Raw genomic sequence first — 20123 nt, forward strand, 5'->3', positions numbered from 1 at the left:
TTAAAACATTTGCAGTTTTTAGTTAAGCATTTATCATTTAAGACAGATACAAAAAAGTACTTCAATGAGCCAAATGTGAAAGAATAATCCCATAAAGAGAATTGCTCCATAAATACCAGAGAATGGCCATAACAGACGTTGAATGCTGAAAATCAACTGTCAAATAATTGTGTAAATGAGAGGAAACAATCCTGAAAATATCATCTATCACAGTGACATTTTTTAAAAAGAGGATCCATTTTAGAATTTAATATATATTTAGAATTCTATTTCATTTTCTTCTAGAGTGTGTTTCATTTAAGTAAAAAATAAATTGTTCAGACCCATACTCACTAACTGTGAGAAAGTAATTGGTTCAGAATATTCTCCATAGCAGGAAAGGCATTTTGAGTATTATCAGAAGAAAAAAATTAGTCCTAAACTAAGCACTATAAACCAGCCACTTGAAATTTGGAAATTACCCTAGAGGATAATTGACTAGGTCATTGGTCATGAGCAAAATTCTAGGAAACCTATTCTGAAAATCCTTAAGCATTTTACTCAACCAAATGTGCAAAAGTTCTTGAATATTTCAGTGATGGAAATTTTACAACTTTATACAAATAATTTGTCAAGGTTTTCTTCATGTTGAATCAAAACCTACCTATTTGTAGTGTGTACCCCTCCGGCCTAAAGAAAATAGAGATGATCTTCCACGAACACAGCTCCGTGCTGCTATCCGGATATCTAAAGTTAGGAAGGTTAATTCTCATCTTCTTTCCCCACCAAGTGTTCTTTTCTTTGGAAAATGCATATTAGTCTTTGTTTATCACATGGCATCTACCAGGTTCTGTTCTTTAGAACATTAGTTCTATGAGATGATCCATAGGGGGAAAAATGTTTCTGACATGATTATTTTTGGAAATTCAATATAGTCTATCCTCCTCCCGGAAAAGTCTGGTAAATATTGCCTCTCAAATGGTCTGAGATATGTTGAAGTAATGAAATAGGCCATGTAACTCAACATCCCCCTGAAATATACGAAAATTGATTTTTGTCAGTTAATTTTTGTTAATTCATAAAAACTCATATTATTTATGAGCGTAAAAATGTAAGATCGATTTGGTCTCTTAATCAGTCAAACCTACCATTTATGGACATATTTCAGTTTGCCAATAGCTCTCTTAAATTGTGGCCCAGAACAACACTTAGTTTTCCACAAGCGGTGTATTTTTTTTTTTCAAGTTCTAAAGAACCCCCTTTTCCAATTCTGTATAATTTCTTTAATACAACCTAATACTTCAAAACTTTTTCACCAGACTTTCCACATCATTGGGTTACATGGACTTTATAATTTACTAAGCCCTTCATATTATTGATGAATCAGAATTAGGCTCTATGTATATAAGATTTTTAAAATTGAAAATAAATACAGGATCTGATATCTATTCATGTTAAATTCAACCTTTCAAATTTTGTCCTATTATATACCTTTAAAATTTTTTCACATTGTATTTGGCCATTCACTACATTTGCTAGTCCTTTTGGGTTTGTGTTTTTCTCCTCTTTGGTACATATTGTTCCATGATTTTGTCCATGTTTTATGAAAGTTTATATGACAGAGTACAAATACAAAGCCTCATAACCAATCTCTACAACCCTCTCTCCAGTTTGGAATTAATCTAAGTTTTACTACTCTCTGGGTATAGTTGTTTAGCTATAAAAACACATTTATCACACAGTGCTATTATCCATAAGGATATTTTTAAGAATCAGAAAATGTCTCTGTGTAAAATTCCCCATGTATTTCACTATTTTTTGTTCCAACCACTCCACCACAATGTCTCTAGGTAAGGCAGCAAGTGAGCCCTACGTAACTGAAGGAATCCTTAATTTTCTATCATCTTCTTGACTCAGCAACATGTGACAAAATTGTTCATCCTTGCTTCTTTGAATCACTTTTGAAATTTGCCTTATGTCGTCCTGAATTTTTCCTATGTAACTTGAAATTTCTCCATGGTCTCATTGTCCTGATTTTCTCCTACATAACTTGAAATTTCATCATGGCCTCGTTTCTTAGTTCCTTCTGTTACATCCATTCTTAGAGTGACCTAGGCTCAGTCTGCAAAACTTATATCTACCCTACCTACTCCTGATGACAGTATCCAAGCTAATGGCTTCTATATACTTACTATACATTGATGGTTCCCAAAAGTGTATGTCCTTTTCACACCTCTACTCAAACTTCAGACCCATATTTCCAACTACCAACTCAATACCTCCACTTCTATAACTTAAGGCATCTCAAACAGACTACTTAAACTGACCCTCTCCTACCCTGCCACCCCCCACAGTGTTCACCATTTCAGTTAGCAGTAAATCCATCCTTGTGCAAAAACTATTACATCATTTCTAATACCTCTTTGTCTCATACCTTACACTCAATATGAAGCACATTTTCCCAGCCCTACTGTCAAAATAAATCTAGAATCTCAGCACTTCTCAACATTCCCACCAGACTATGGCTGAGCATGTCACTGAATTCTCTTGTCTGTTTCCAATCTACTAATCAGCCTCCCCACCCCAACCTTGACGCTCCTGGAGATTATTCACAACGCAGTAGCTGAGTGACCCTGGTAAAATCCAAGACAAATCACATTTCCCCTCTGCCAAAATTCTCCAGTAGATTCGCATCTTACAATAAAAGCCAGTCATTCCAATGGTGGCCAAGATCCTACGTGATTTTGCTCCACAATTATTTCTCTGACCTTATACTGTAATACTCCCCTGGAAACCCGGAAACCGTTCCCAGCCAGTGTTTTCCTGCCATTGCTTGAGCATAGTAAGCACCTCCAACAGGCTGTTGAAACTTTGTCTTGTCTTAATCTGGAATGCTCCCCCTCTCGTCTCCTTCAGGCTGAAAAGACACTTTCACAGTGAAACTTGCCCTAACTCTTTTTAAAAGAGTGCTTTACCCACTACTTCACCCAAGTCCCTTTATTTGCCCTTCTGATTTATCTTCCTCCACAGCATTTATCATCATCTGGCGTAATATATATTTCACTTGTCTATTCTGGTTTTCGTTTGTATGACTCAACTAGAATTAAACTATATGACATTATTTTTGTTAGTTTTGATCATTATTATATCTCCAGCAGTTAGATTACTGCGTAGAATATGGCCCTAAATATATATTTGTTGAATAAGAATGAAAATAGAGTGGACGAATGAGAAAGAAATTATTTTTATTTTTGTACTCTTTGTTCTTAATATTTACCAGTGATTATCTCTTCCCTTCATTAAGCAATCTGCTTAACATTTTATTTATAAATATGCTAACTTTTAAATCAGTAATATCTGTATTCTACATTCCTACCTTTATAAAAGTTAAGATATTTGTTCTAGCTCCTCTTTGATTCTGCATGTTTTCTCAAGGACAACTGATACCATGATGCCCTATTTAAGCAATTCTAATTATCTATGGTAAAATTCTTTTAAACCTGAAGATTCAAAATCATTTGTAGTGGCCAGGAAATAATTTTCTATGTTCCAAACTCCTTATCCATGTTTGTTCTACAATTTCTACTTCGAAAAACTTTCTGCTTAATAGAGAAGGTGTAACGAAATCAGATTTAGGTAACATGACTGCTTGCTTTCTTTCTTTCTTTTCTTTCTTTCTTTCTTTCTTTCTTTCTTTTGTCTTCTTTCTTTCTTTCTTTCTTTCTTTCTTTCTTTCTTTCTTTCTTTCTTTCTTTCTTTCTTTCTTGCATTAGATTATCTTCCCCAGCAGTAAGCAGCAAGCAGAAGCAAAATATTAACTTCTTTTGATATTTCCAATAAATAAGATATTAAAAAGACATTAACTTAATCTCTGTTTATTTTGATCCATGGATGTATGGCATCAAACTCATATCTACCCTACCTACTCCTGATGACAGTATCCATATGCCATAATTTTATGGCATAAAAATTATTCTGAATGTTTTCCCCATTCATTTTACATTGGATTGCTTAAAGGACTAGTTTTTTTTCTCCTTATTGGGATATTTTATAGTTACCTTTCTTCATGTGATGCCACAACTTAAAATTTCTCACTCTGCAGTATAGGTTATCTCTTATTTAAATGGCAGAGTCTCTTTCTGATAGTCCAAGATAGTATAGCCAGTGAACACTGTCATCACTGATAATACAAGACAGTCATTTCCATGCCATCAACTCATATCAATCTGTCCTTGTTAGTCAAAATGAAGCGCCCAATAGAGGTTCTCTGGTCTAACCTTCGGAGAGATTAAATTGTCACAAAGACAATTATAAAAATTAATCAGGTACTTTCTTTTTCATAATAGGACTTTTAGTGTGTTCCCGTAATTACTCTGTCTTGGCTCTCTGTCAACTTTGTAATCTGTTTTAGGAAATTGTCATCTACATTATTTTTTTTTAATCTGCTGGGCCATTTGTCATTTATTTTTTATAATAAATATTCTATTTCACTTCTATTGGATTCACTCAACGTTTATTAATGTTCTTTTATAATGATTTTTATGAAGTTCCATGCAAATATAGAGGGCTTTTTTTTTTTGCTATTTTGATGCCTTTCCTCATTTTTTAATTCTTTTCAGATAAGTTAGACATTCTTACTTCCATATCTCAGTCAAAATCCCCATCCTGCAACTTTCTGGCAATATCTGGGAAACTACCTATTTTCTTTATGTTACAATTTCAAAATCATGTAATCTCCTTTCTTTGTCTCTGCCTCTCTGTCTCCCTCTCTCTCTCCCCAGGATCAAGAATGTCCTTTTCTATCATTTACTGAGTTTTAAGAATTTATCCTTTCAACTTCATTTTCCTCATCTGTACAGAGGAATGATAACATTGATCTCAAAATACGTTTGTGAAGATTAAGTGAAATAACAGACCGGGTGCTTAGCCTGACTGCCTGATGCACTGTAGGACTTCAGCGATGATGGCTCTCTTCCCTGAGAAACCCGGGCTGGATAAGACGCCCACCTCACGTAACAGAAGTGTTGACGTCATCATACATGCAGTAGATGGCTGATCACTCCATTTCTGTTTAGTTGACTTTCTCTGAAACTCGTATTTACAGGAAGTGTGCAGTCATACCAGGTTTTCTTTCATTTTATGAATAGAAAATAATAAATCTAACTTGAGAGCATTCAGAATACCGATATAAGAAATGCAGATTCTGTGGGCCAGGAAACATTTTGGATAAATGTTTAAGATCATTTGCAAAGTTATACGAAAGGTGATTTTATTCATCACCATTCACTGTGTTCTACTGATATCTACTACAATTGAGTAAAATACACAAAATAATTTATAAGATTTTTCTCGATAAATCCGTAAAAATTCTGACACTTCCAAACCTTCATCTCTCTACTTATACATAATACTGGCTGAGCACAGTAAGATTTCTTGAGTAGAAGAGTAAAGAAAACTTAATATTTTAATCCCTGTAATGTTTGAGAGATTAAGCAATATATTCAAAATGGTATTAAGTATATTTTATTTTTTGTTTTGCATTATCAAATACTAATGATAGCTGATATATGTTTTCTTATACAAAAATTAAACATTCTTATTTTAGATGTTGGTGATTCTTAGTTACAAAATTCTCTTAACATAGATGTGTGTGAAACGAAGATAACCCAACTTTTCACAGAAACTCAATGATACAATCTGTGTAAAGATCGTTTTTCATTGAATAGCAATTTTCAACTTGAATTAATCAGAAAACTTCTTGCCATCTCTTATTTCCTATGAAAATATAAATTATTTTGATTGAAACAGATTATATTGATTGAAACCTTAGTCAGTAGTTAACCATAGGAGTTATTTTTAATAAGCAGTTTATTTCACTGACCTTTTATTATTTTCTGATGCATAAAACCAAATGTGCGATCCATTCATTCACTCACTCAACAAAAACCTAGAACAGACAATATTATGTTCCCTTTGATTTTCTTTGTAATATCAATGATGGGCCTAATATCTTCTGTTATCATTTTATAACATTATATGAGAACTCATCCACACACACCTTTAACACGTTTTCCTCTAGCCTTCTGCAAAGTTATTTTAAATTTGCTCTGTTATTTATGTGAGTTAAAAGAAATTCTTAAAACGCTCCTAATTCGATATTGACAATTCAGTTCATGTTTATATACTGGTCACATTTTGAATTGGCACCAACACTTAGAATCTTAATAATCAGATAAACCACTTTAAATATATCATTTTGTAGGTAGTGACAACGTGTTTTATTTATCTGCAAGAGGGGCTTCGACACCTATTAGTTCAAGTGCCCTGAAACATTTAAGGCCTCTTTTACTCCGTGTAAGGGCTGCATCTGACTGGAGCAAGAATGATGGCAAAGATCTTGACCTTGAAACACTGGTTGAATTAAGGGGTTCAAGTGGATGATGGAAGCTGCGGCTGGGTTTAAGTGAGGGCCAAACAACGCGGGGATCAATGCGGCCGAGGGCAGGGGCTGAAGCGTGATGTGAGGCGGGTGGAAGGGGGCCGCGGTGACCAAATGCAGGGGATGGCCTGCTAGGAAAGTGGGGTGCGCCGGGATGATGGTGGGAGTCAGAGGGGAAATCGTGAACGGAGTCAAATGTGGTTGGGAAAGAGGATGTAGATGAGCTATGGGGAGGGGACCGCCATGGGAATTTAAGGAAGCAGAAACAGCAAAATGCTGCAGGAATGTGTGGTGGATGGTAGTGATCGATGCGTGCTGGTGAACCGGGACCGTCTGGACGGCCGAGGCCGGGGAGAAGGCAGCAGGCCCCGAAGCAGGCAAAACTCGAAGATGCTTCGATAGGAGCTGTTTCTGCATGTGCTGCTGGGCTTGTAGCTGCAGGAGCTTGTATTTATCTATTTCTTCGGGGGAGAATGTGATTGGCTGTTGAATTAAAGGGGGCGAGCTAGATTTATGGCACAGTTCTGATTCATCTACTTTGTCACGCTTCTGCATAGTTCTGTCAGAGTAAGAGTTTATACTCCCCTCTCCGTGATTCATAGGCATGCTCACATCCTGCAAGTCTAGATTTATTTGGTCCTCTTTGGTCTCTGTTGAATCAGTAATACCGGTATATCTGTTGGATGGAAGAGCACCAGGGAAATCATTTGGTACTGGGTCACGGCTTTGAATAAAATGTTGGACCTCACTAATTAAAGGTTTTACTTGTTCTTTTGTCGTTGGGTTCTTTTTCATGTTTGGTGACTGAGAATCTGCTACCACATGAATCAGACCTTTAGAAAGATGGTTATCACAATCAGGATCTCCTAAAACAAGGACATTATTTGTCTGTGAACTTTTGACTTGGTCTTTCTCTACAGTCCTTTGTTTCGCACCGCCTTGATCATTCCTTTTTTTACTTGTGTTCTGTGTTTTTTCAGACAAAGGCAATGCTGGTCGGTGACAGCCCAGTGGTGTGAACTGAATTGTGCGTTGAATTTGTGAATGAGCCTCTGATTCGTTTTTACGATTCTTTGAAGAGACCTCGAAATTAGTTGATTGTTCCTGACACCTCTTGGCTTGCACTCTTTCTAAAAGGCTTTTGGCTGTCAAGGGGGTCCTCTCTTCTTCTGTCAATTCTCCGGCTTCGGAAGGGCTGCTGGAACAGTTCCTTAAAAGGCAGCTGATGTTCCCAGAGTTATACTGCATGGAATTTACTTTTCCCAGGTCGCAAATATGAGGACCACCCAAAGACTCTTGACTTCTCTCGCTTTTATTTAAGCAATAAATACTCTCTCCTGAGTAAGAGCCCAATCTGCCGTGTCGAGGTCCCTGGCAATTTGGTGGTTTCTCACTGTTCCCGGAGCAGGACACCTGTGAGCTAGAATCACAGTGGGGGATTCTCCTGGATTTGGGCCCTGAAAACTGCTGTTGATTTTTGCCCAGTTTAGATCTCTGTCTGCAGCGACCATATCTATGTGTGGAGTATTTTTCATTCTTCACTGAGCCCCACACCCTGCAGTTCCGATCTCTTTGTATTTCAGGTGGCAGGCAGGTGCCCTTTGCCATCTGCTCAGACAGGCAGATGCAGGTGTGTGTTTGGTGTCTCCCTCTGTGCCTTTCGACGGAGTTGTGTTCTCTTTTGCAAAAGAAGAACAAATTACCTCTGCCATTCTCCCCTGACTTAGGACTTGAACAAACACTTCTCAGGCTGGATGTGCTGCCAGGGCACGTGTCTGAAGGGCTAGAAAGTCTGTTCAGAGACACGTTTGCAGAATCGCTCTTGTAAGTTTGGTTTCTACATCCAGAAACCCTGCTGGTCATGCTGATGTGGTTACTATTCAAAATTACACTAAAGTCCTTCCCATGACCACCGTGACCCCTTCCTGAGTAAGGACTCGAATTCCAGGTGAATTGATTTGCATCTTCAAAACCCGAATGTGGATCGCAAGGAATCAGTTTTGGCTTCTTAGTCCTCGAGATGTAGGGAGAAAAAGCTAGGCCCTCATTTGCCTCATTAACGACGACCCTTTGGCAGCTTTGCCAATGGGCCCTTGAAGGTTCCTGAAGTTCATTATCACTATTGTTGCTTTTGACACAATTCTTTAGAGACATATCAAGGTAAGCAGGCACTTCAGGATTTTTCATTTCCAAATCATTTGCACTAAAATTATGTTGACTCATATTTGGTTCAGAATCATTGTAGCCCAAATCATATTTTCTCTGCAAATTTTCCCAATCTGGATTAGCTATCATCATCTTTGGTTTCAGAGATTGATCATCTTCTTGGATCAATTTTTGTTGGTCTTCAATTAAACCTGAGACTTGGCTCTCTATTGTTGTCTTCATTTCTGAGGGCTCCTTCATCAATTCTGTTTTTAGGTCCTCTGAATCATGGTCACTCTTTGCGTTCCGAGAAAGCTTAAAATCAAAATACAATGGGTTGCATCCATAAGAGATGCAGGGCTCTGTTTTTGTGAAGAGCAGAAGTTCCGTAGGCCACTGGAGAGTGGTGTGGCCATCCTTACTTTGTACATGGAGAAAAGGCAATGGTTTTGACTTTACATCGTGGGGACATGCGTCTCTTATAAGCCTCTGTACATTTTTGCTAACTCCTTCTATTTCATCTGAAGGTTCTTCTCTCTTCTCCATTCTGGAGTTGGGATTCAGATGCACTGTACTGTTTGTCTTACTTGGCCCCAGTGATGGAAACTCATCCAGACATTCAAATATCCTGGCATCACTGTGCTTGTAAACGTTTGGTGGGCTGGAGGAAGCATTTGCTTGGCATGAGCGATGAATGCAGTTCTCTGAAGTGTTCTTCAATATACTTCTAGTTTCTTTTTCTCTGTTGCAAGGAGTAAAATCCACATCTGAAAGATGAATATCAGATTTAGAGAATGAAGCATGAAGGCCAATTGAATCTTCTAGCATTTCATCAATAGAGTCATTTTTGTCTTGCAAGATTTGAGAGCTTATGGAGAAGGTATTGTGTAAAACACTTTCCAGATGGCTTGGTGTGATGTTTATATCTTTTCCCTTAGTGAGATGTGTATCCTCATTTGTAAACCTGTAGCACTTGCATTTCTCAGCAGTTTGTTTTGCTTTATAGATAGGTGACTTGTTACAATCGTGGGTTTCCTCTGTGTTCTCACTGAAAACGGATGCTGAAGATTCTAATTTCAGATGCACTTTTTTGGAAAAAGAAAATGATACTCCTGTCCTGTGGTTTGCATTGCTGAGATCTGAAGAGGTCTGTGGTACCCGATTTCCAAACAAATAACGTCTGTCCATTTGTAACTGGTGTCGGTTTTGCGCGGTGGACCGCTGTTTCTCAGAAATGCTTCTGGGCAGATTCTTTCCTTTAAGGAGAAGAGTGCTCTTCATGCACGATACCTTTCTGCCATTCTTAACTGTGAAAATTCCTTGCTGAAGTTGCTTTTCTATGGCTACCCTGGGAGCTTTGTATGCTGGTCCATTTCCAGAAACACTGTAAACACAATAAATATTTAAACGATTAAGACATTAGATTTGAAATCTTATCTATATGTGAAAGTTTGTTAGAGTTTCTAGGATGAGTTATGGTACTTATGAAACTGTGTCTATTGTAGTGTAACCATTTCACTGTGTTTCTACAACTCAGTACCCCCATGTTTCATAGTGACTGTTTGTAAACTGCATCACTTAAGTGTGTTCTTTTGAAATTAGGAGGAAGCAATAGCAGGTGAATATCTTATGCTAGTGCTGCAAAAGAAAATAAAGTGTTGCATTTACATCCTGAAAGATGTCCTGCAGAACCTTTTTTTTTTTTTTTTTGGAATGTGGATTTAACATTCTTTCACAAAGAGTTTTTCAATTGGTAACTTCACATTAAATAAGAAATTAAATGGAATTAAAAGTCACTTCCAAAGCATCAAAATATAGATTTCATTTACCTTTTTGCGTAAGGGCTACCAGTTTATAATTTTTTCTTCCCCCAGTTTTAAAATTCCTTCCTGTTTGCTTCCCTTTGAAACAGTGTGGCTAATTCTTTCTTCATGACTGGTCACTATTTTGATCAATTATAACAAATGCATAATAAAGTAACACACATCTACAAGCCATCTCCATTGCTTCCATTATTTTGAAATCTTTTCTTTTGCATCTTGTTCACCGAAATACTTTCTTTCTACCTTTTATGCATATATACGTTTTATCTTTTTACAGTTTTATAAAGATTATGCATTCTTAAATTAGTAATTCAATCAGAAAACTGGAAACAGCGGTACACATAAGAGATGAAACTCTTTAGATTAATATTGTCTCTTTAATGTTCTACCTTTAAAACCTCTACTAAAAAACAAGGCCATCCTGGGGGAAGGGCAACGCAAATCACACCATGTATCTGATCTTTTACTTTGACATGGCTTTCTTCTCTTTTTCCTTTTCTTTTCCCACATGCTTGGACATGTGTATGTTTGCTTTTTTCTAGTGCAGGTTTTTATTTTATTTTTATTCAGTCGTTTGTTACCTGAGTATACAATACTCAAACAAGTGATATCTTTTCCATATGGAGCTTCAACTCTAGTGGACAGTGTGCTTTCTGAGCGCTTCTCTGAGAAATTCTTTCTTGTTGTCTTCATGTATGACTATTTGGCCAAGCAGTGTAGAACTCTAGAATAACATTCCTTTTTGTCCACCAAATTTCATATACTTTGCTTCCATCTGTTTACATGTTTAATGTTGTAGAAAAGTACTTAACTAGCTTCCTTTTATTCATTTTTGAAATGAATCCACTGGTGCACTTGTATGATTTTGCAATTTTTCTTTTCACTTATGTATCTATATTTATTATGTTTCTGATCTATAATGTATTTTTATTATATTTACCATCTAGGATCTATTTTATTATATATATGTATATAAATATAATGTAAAATTATATATACAATTATTTATAAATAATATATATAAATAATTATATATATATATATATATCACATTTTACCAGACCATAGTGACAGAATGATTTCTTTGGGTTAATTTTTGCTAGTACTGCTGGGTACTTTTAATTCAACTTCTTCAGTTCAGATATATTGTCTTCTGATTTCTCTGATTATTGCTTCTTCCCTGCTTAGCTTTTCATCCTGGAATTTATATGTTAAGTGTATTGGCTCTCCTGAATATATCTTTTAGGTCTTATTATTTATCTCAGTACTTTAGTGTCTTTAGTGTATTTCTCTCATTCAGAAAGAATTTCTTGCTTTTAATTTCTATTTTACCAATTTAATTTTTTACAATACCCAATCCTCCATTTACTATGCCCATATGGATTTTAATTTACAATAGTTTCAGCCACCATTCAGTCTTCAATACTTTCAGATTGTTCCCTCTTCATAAACGAATGACTGTAGCTTTAGAATTATAGCACTCCCCTGAATCTTGTGAAAAATAAATTTTGAAAATATCCAGTCACTGTTTCATAATGAAAACTTTCTTCTTATCACATTAATCTTCTTTTTTTGGATCATTTTTAAAATGATTTTTAGAGAGGGCGTTTTGCCATATTTAATATGAGGAATGGAAAGGAACACGCTAAGATAGGGCACTTGTGGTGGTGACTACTGGGTGTTGTATGTAGGTGATGAATCACTAAATTCTACTCTTGAAACCAACACTGCACTATATGTTAACTAACTAGAATTTAAATAAAAACTTCAAAAAAGAAAGGAAAGGAACACTCTAAGGTAGTGTATGGCTTATTAAATATTTCATTCAAACATAAAGGAAAATAGAAAACACAGAGATTAATTATAGTTATTGGTCTTTTAAAGGGCCTGCAGTCTGGGGATAGAAGGATGAGGACCAGAGACATTGCTGCTCTGGATTTTGCCTCAACACCAAAGAGACGCTTTAGATTAAGTAGGAGCTGTGCTTCTGTTAAGTTACCTTCTCTAAGAACATCAGTTAATCTGATTCTACCTGCATTTAGCAGAAATTATTTCAAAAGCCCGATGTACAGCTATTATCATTCTGCCTCTCATGATTCCATTACGCCTCAGATATTTTACTATTTTTATATTGTCTCTGTTTTTCCCTTAATAATATTTTTGCTTATTATCCTGGCACTGTTTTGCGTGTTTTCTCGCTTTGATTTATGTTAGTCTAAACGTTCCTCTCTGTATTGCTGTTTTATTTTACCATTTATCTCTCTAATGTGTAAGCTTCTTTCTTTTATATTCTTTTAAATATTTTTAATCCTCTTTACTCTTATTGTTTTTGTATTATATTTTGTTCTTCTTGTCCTTAATTCTTGTTCTCACTTTATAATCCAATCTACATTTATGATTATATTTTTTCACAAGTTTTAGCATTTTACCCTCATTATTAATCTTTTCTACCTCCAATGTTTCTGCTTTAAACTCTTTATCTTATTGCTTTCTAAACTTTAAATTCCCTTATCTTAAAATCTAGTTTATTTTTATTACTTTGGAAAATCCTACTTTTCTTTGTGGTTTTCAATTCTATTATTTTAATAGAAGTTTATGCTTTTTAACATAAAGGTTTAATTTTCATAGTTATACCCTTATTTATGATTTTACTCCTTTTCCTAGAACTTTCTTTAGTTTCTCTCTGTATTTTTTACCTAATTGTTTTTATTTATAATAAAAAAGTGACTATACAGGTACACCTTTGTTCTTATTAAAGATTGTCCATTCCAATAGCTCTCCCAAAATTCTAATTCTTGGCAACTAAACACATGCACAATTTAATTACCTTCTGTGTAAAAGTATACTTTCCAAACAGGAAACAAGACATATCAAAACAACATAATTTCTTTAAATGATATAATATCCTAATGTCCCTCATTATCCAGTTCTTATATAAGGAATCCCATATTCTCAGAGTCAATGGCCCTATAATTTTTGAAATTTGGAAAAATATCACTATCAATATGCACTATACTTAAATTTATATGCGGTAGAAGTTTGCAAACAGAATGACTGCACCTCCACACGATAACTAGGCTTGCTGAGGAACCAGGTTGAGTTGAATTACCCAAGAGATGGGCAAACTTGACTGCCCTTCCTAAGATCCATTACCAGTTTTCTGCCAACATTTTTTTTCATCAGTCCGATTCGAATATTCTTACTACTAGTAAATTCTCCTTTCTTCTCCAAAGGATCATACAAGAATTTTCTTGTTATCTGCATCATCCTGCACCATCCAGCCTTTGTTATGAAGATAATGGACAGAGAAAGGTTGTTCAGGAGGGGGTAGTAATATAGATGATTTTTTTTCTTTTTCATTCTATTTCTTCCTTTCATTTTTCAATTCAGCAGCCAAGATGAAAATATTAAATAATTCTATTAAGTGACTTCCCCTTAGGCCATGAGGCTGCTTAAACACAAAGAACAATTGGTGGAGGGCAGACGGCAGGTAGCAGAAAAGAATGCAATAATTTTCCTAGTTCCAAGTTTTGTATGCGGAAAGCTAAACACCTATTATCTCCCTAACAATGCGGGGGGAAAATGGAACCTAGAGAGTCTGTCTATTGTATAAGGTATGTGCTTGAGTATGTGTTTTTTTAGTTAATATGATTTTCAGCTCAACCTGAATTGTAGATCTTTTAATTTTTTTTAATTTGGAAGACACTTCATGAATAGCTTTGCAAACTCAGAACCTATAAACAAAAGCATCATAACCATCACCACTATTTCTCCCAAAGGAAAATATGGAATGGGTAAGTAGAAACGGAGAAGTGTGACAACTTTCTACTAATAAAATAACCAAAATTATGTTTATTAAGGCTACTCAGATTTTTTGTTGTGCGGCCTTAAAGGACCTACCTAAACGTTGTCTCTCTATAGTGAGGTTTGCCTCTTTGTTACAATCTTATAATACCATAATAAGTCACCAAAGATTTAACATATTCCTCAGATTTTTTCCTTCATGCTACCACAATTATCATTAGACTTTTCCTTCTGAGTCCTGTTTTGACAAGGACTATCTGTCGTCTTATTGATAGCGTGTTCAAATAGCATAAGATCCTCATTGTGCTGGTAGGTAGAAAGCTCATTACCAGTTGTGTGTCCCGTTTCTGTGATTGCAGAGGACCTCAGAGCACGCATTTTTTATTAACCTCACCTTTGGACACATAGTTTTTCACACTTTATTTTTTCTTTATACCAAATTTATCACTTAAGTTTTGCATGATTATCTTTTATGTATTTTGATAAGTTAATTAAATTATTCTGAAATAGCGGTACAAATACATGAATATATGTAAGGTGAATACTGTGTTTTAATTCATAAATTGATCCTTAAAATAAATATTTTCTTAGAATCAAATTTGAGCTCTATTAACTTATGGTACTCAATAATACGAGTCATTCATTCCCAAATTTCTTGCATGTTGTTTTTCATTTCAACAACAGGGGTTTAAATTGTGGCACAGAGCTATATATTTCACAATTCACCAGGTTGCTGTCAACGGCATTAATTAGCTACATTAGGTGTTCTGCATTATGATTCATAGGAACACAAATCACAACCTGCAAATTTAATTGAGTTCCAGGTAACAATCTCCTCACTGAAACATTCGGCAGTTCCAAGCTTATGTACAACAGCTATTTTTCAGCTACAAGAATGTATTAGTATAACATGTGTTATAATTATCAATTTAAATGGCACGGTGTGTTAAATTTAACTGCATTAATTACATCTTCTTTTGTCATCCGGACAATGATAGTGCTATTTATTCCAGATTCAGGTGTGTACAGGGAAACAGAAAGATTAATTTTCTTCCCAAAAAGATGCACTGTTCTTTATGGCTTTTTAAATTATTATCATAAAACTTAAAATAATTACTAAAGATATGTATGTGCCCATTTAAATAAATTGGATAGAATAAGGGCCAGCATATTAGAATCATTCTTAGATAATTTCATTAAAGAGCACATAAAATTAACAATATTGGGAAAGAAAAAAGTCAGATACCAAAGGAACTAACTTATGAGCCTTCAACGACTAGAACCATTTGCCCTCAAACATATCTTTCAATTAATTATAATTCGCTTACACTGTAACAGTGAGTCAGGTAAATTTATCTTTGACATTTCCCCGATGATTGGAGAGTTTTGAACCACCCGAGATACCTCTAATTCTTACCATTCTGACTGCTGTCTTAACTCAGCGAGCTGATGAAGCCGTTTAAGTGCTTTTTCCTGTTTCTTCTCATCTTTCCATGACTTGGAAGCTACGTTTCGAGCAAATTCCCGTTGCTTTAATTCCTTCAGTCTCTATGGACAGAGAAGAAAAGCAGAAAGGGTACTATAAATAAGTAATTTTTTTCCATCCATAAGGCTCCTTATTCAACTTTGTCCCAGGTGGTGCAGAGGTGACTTTCCGGATAGACAGAGTAAAAAAGTGCCTTTTCCATCGATGTTATTCTCTTCTCCAAGACAGACCTAGTTGTCAACTGGTTTATTTATCAAAGCTTGTCACAACCACTACAGAATTGTGCTGCCAAGCTGAACCCCAGTTCTTTTTGGGACCACCCTGGCTACATATCTGCAATCATTTACGTGCCTGTGAAAACATGTCCAAAAAAGGGTGATATATGAATGAGTGAAGGGAGAGGAGGTTATAGGCTGCACTTTCCTCTTGAAACTGCCCCCGCCCTCTCACTTGTAAAACATAATTACTCTTCTTCATGAAAATTGATGTTATTAAATACACTTGGTGAAATGAGCTTGTTTCATTTAAGAGCATCTGTTACATTGTGAAAGATTTAGTTCAAAGCTCTAAATGGGATTCTTAACTCATTTTTTCCTGGTGGAGGTATTTATCCAATGCAGATTTCTATATTGTATCCAAGAGGATAAAAATGGGTCAGGGATTGAAACTCAGGATAGATGTTTGGCTTGCTTGATTTAAATTAACCTACCACTTCTTTTAATTAATCTTTTCTCTAAAACAATGCAAATTAGATGTTGCTCATTACCTGTTTGGATTTCTACTTCAGAAGTGGCCACTAAGCACACCTAATGATATTAAACAAATGGAGAAACAGCCACAATCAAATGAGCATCTTGAAGTTTGGCACTTAATCCTGAATTGAGATTAGTCTCTCTTAACCCGTACAAAATGATTTTAAACTGTCTGAAATCTATATCCATTTAATTTGTTTTCATTTTCCAAATCAGGTAGAGAAGATATTTCCCAGGAATGGCGAAAACCACATAGCTCTCCAGTGAGGTCATAATGCAGTACTGGACTATTGCCCATCCATAAAGCAAGAGCCCCAAACTTTAATGATCATCAGCTTTTCCCCGAAAGGGGACATGCCTACGGGAGATGGCGGCCAGATAACTATATCTGGGCTAAGAATCTGAAGAAGGAGGCAAGACCAACATTTCAAAGAGAGGGTATTCTAAGCACAAACAACAAGGAGCGCCTGGGTGGCCTAGTCGGTTAAAGGGCCAACTCTTGCTTTCAGCTCAGGTCCTGATCTCTGGGTCCTGAGATCAAGCCCCGCATTGGGCTCTGCTTGAGTGTCTCTTTCCCTCTGCCCCTCCCCCCAGCTCTCTCGTTCTCTCTCTCAAATAAATAAATACATAAATAAATCTTTAAAAAAAAAAAAGAGTTTCACAGAACTAGAAACAGCCACAGGGGGAACAGTGGAGTCAATCTGGATTCGATTTTTGACAAATGGTTCAGAGAATTTAAATAACAGAAAATTTCAAGAAATGAAATTATGGCCCATGTGTAAAAAAACTAACGCGAAGCAAAGCAAAACAAAACAAACAAAACCCAATCAACAGTTCTCTAGAGCTGGGTGTCTAAGCCTTAAGAGACAGCTATGGTCAGAAGGGAGAGAGGTTTTTAATTCTCCATTCCTACTGACCCTCTTACACTTCCTTAGCTTCCATATACATAATAGTATAACATGAATACTCTATGTTATATTTATTTAATATTTGATATTACTCGTATGTAAAACTTGAATAGCCTAGGAGAGGAAATGTATTCATTTGCTCACAACAACTGACACTTGACTGGAATCTTGTTTGAAACTTCCAGGTATGCCTCTGTTTCTTTTACGAGCATCCCAGATTCCCGAACTGCACTGCTATCTCTGAGTTACAGAAATGATTGCGAATTCTGTCCTACTTACCCAACAACACATACTGTTAACTACTATATAATAGGGACATCAAATTGTCAAATCAATAGTTTTCCCTTCAAGGAAGACAGACGAGTGAATAGATATTTGTATAAGACGGTACTGAGTTTCTCAATAGGAGTGGACACAAGATGTGTTTGAAGCATATAGGAAAAGTTAAGACGGACCGGGGACACAGAGATTTGTTGTGTTAAGGAAGTCAGCAAAGTTAAACTGTGTTTAAGGAACACAGAAAACTAGAAGGGATTTTGTTTAAAGACATCTAGCCACAGGTTTGGCTTAGCAAATGCTGAGTACTCAAGGCTGCACAGAGAAAACCCCAGAGATCTACGGAGGGTTCCCCTCTAAATTTCAGCAGGCTGAATTGCAGTCAAAAACTACTCAAAGCCGAGAAAAGGGACACCTGAAAGAATTAATGGCAGCAGTGCCTAGCATTCATATAGGGTCAGGAATAGCGCCTGTTCTCACCAACAAAACTGGAAAAACTCATGGAACATTGAATTTAGAATTCAGGGAAATTTTGGGGCACCTGGGTGGCTCAGTCAGTTAAGCATCCGACTCTCAATCTCAGATCAGTTCTTGATCTCAGGGTAGTGCCTACAAGCCCCATGTTGGGCTCCACACTGGGCATGAAGCCCACTTAAAAAAAAAATTTTTTTTTTTTTCAGGAAAACCTTGTTTCAGTAGAGAATAATGTGCTGTGGGTTGAGCACTAATTTGGATTTGGTTAGCAAATCATAAAAGCAAGAAATCCAAGTATAAACGTGACTGCAAGTAACTTAACTGCATTTCAGAACCAAATTTAAAGAAATTTATATGAATACAAAAAATTCATCAAAAACTAGGAAAAATTAATAACATCTAACATCCAATCAAAGATTATCAGGCATGCAAAGATTATCAAGAAAGCACGCTTAAAATGAGGAAAATAATCAATTGAGACCAATACAGAACTGACAGAGATTCTAGAATTGGCAGAAAAGTATATTAGGACAGTTATCACTGTATCCAATGTGCTCAAAAAGTAGATAAAAAATGGTGATCAACTAGACAATGGTGCAATTGGAGTCTCTGAAAAAGGGAGAGGGAATATTTGCAAATACAATGGGTGAAAAATTTTAAAATTTCCTGAAAATTAAAAACTCACAGAGCCCCCCAAAATCTCAAGCACGAGAAAACTATACCAACACTTACTATTATCAAATTTTTTAAAAATCAGTAAAAAAGTGGAATTTTTTTAAAAACATCTAAAGAGAAATGACATATTCGTATATAGAACAAAGAGTAGGATGGCAAAAGAGTTCTTATTGGAAACAATATAGCAGAGCAACATACTTAAATTTCTTGAAGAAAATTAAAAACTTCTCAAAATAAAATTTTATACTTAGTGAAAATACTATTTTTTAAGATTTTATTTATTTTATTTTAGAGAGAGAACATGAGGAGGGGGAGGGGCAGAGAGAGGGGGAGAGAATCTTAAGCAGACTCTGTGTGGAGCATGTATCCTGACATGGGATGCAATCTCATGACCCTAAGATCATGACCTGAGCCGAAACCAAGAGTCCGACACTTAGCCAACTGAGTCACCCAGGTGCCCCCCAAAATATCTCTTTTTTAAAGCAGATGATAAAAATATTGTAAGACAAGAAAAACTGGAAAAATTCAGGAGTACATCCAGAGAATATGTTAAAGAATATCACTGGGCAAAAGGAAAATAATACCAGAGAGAAATGAGCATCTGCACAAAAGAATAAACACTGGAAATAGTAACTACAGGATAAATAAGACATATTTCTTAATATTTGAATGTATTTAGACAATTTAAGCAAAAACAATAGCTATGTTTTAGGGGACTTATAACAAATTCATAATTAAAATGTTTGACAACAATACCACAAAATCTAAGAGGGGAGAAATAACAAATATATTGAAAGGTCTTATTCAATACATGAAATGGCAGAATAACAATTGAAGGTAGACTGTGATAAGTAAAGAACTACACAATCTGCTCTATGGCCACCATGAGTATAATAAAACAAAGTGTTTTAGCCAATAGGATAACAAAGAAGATAAAGGGAAATCGCTACATTTACTCAATCCAAAAGAAGGCAGAAGAAAAGAAAAAAGGAAGGTAAAATAGATGGGACAGTTACAAAACAAATAGCAAGGTAACAACTAAAATCTAAACATATCACTAATCAAATTAAATGTAAAGGGTCTGAACACTGGAATTAAAAGTATCAATTTGGATTAAAAAGTAAGCTCCAGCTATATGCTGACTACAAAATCAAACTTAAAAATATAGATAAAATGGGTTAAAGGAATATAAAAAGATATAATATGTCAACAGCAGTGAAAAGAAAGCTGGAGGGGCTCAATCACAATCAAGCAGAGTAGATTTTAGAGCAGATTTATTACCAGGAATAAAAAAAGGGTTATTTCATAATGATATGGAGTAAATAAATCAGAATGACAAGCCTAAGTGTTTCTATGCCTAAT

At 35.6% G+C, this 20123-nt stretch overlaps 1 protein-coding gene across 1 annotated transcript in view; it reads right to left on the minus strand.

Annotated features, from left to right (window-relative positions):
• Positions 1–5544: 5544 nt before the first annotated feature.
• The window catches only part of ZNF804B (zinc finger protein 804B), a 95625-nt gene continuing 81046 nt past the window's right edge, over positions 5545–20123 (minus strand). The window contains exons 2-3 of the mRNA XM_087861100.1: positions 15608–15738; positions 5545–9947 (exon numbers count right to left, since the gene is read on the minus strand). Coding sequence (XP_087717226.1) covers positions 6290–9844 — 3555 coding nt within the window. The 5' untranslated portion in view covers positions 9845–9947; positions 15608–15738 and the 3' untranslated portion in view covers positions 5545–6289. The remainder of the gene's footprint in view (positions 9948–15607; positions 15739–20123) is intronic.

This window comes from Ursus americanus, chromosome 3, assembly GCF_024610735.1.
Source record: "Ursus americanus isolate L20-20 chromosome 3, mUrsAme1.1.p, whole genome shotgun sequence".
In the NCBI taxonomy this organism is placed as follows: domain Eukaryota; kingdom Metazoa; phylum Chordata; class Mammalia; order Carnivora; family Ursidae; genus Ursus; species Ursus americanus.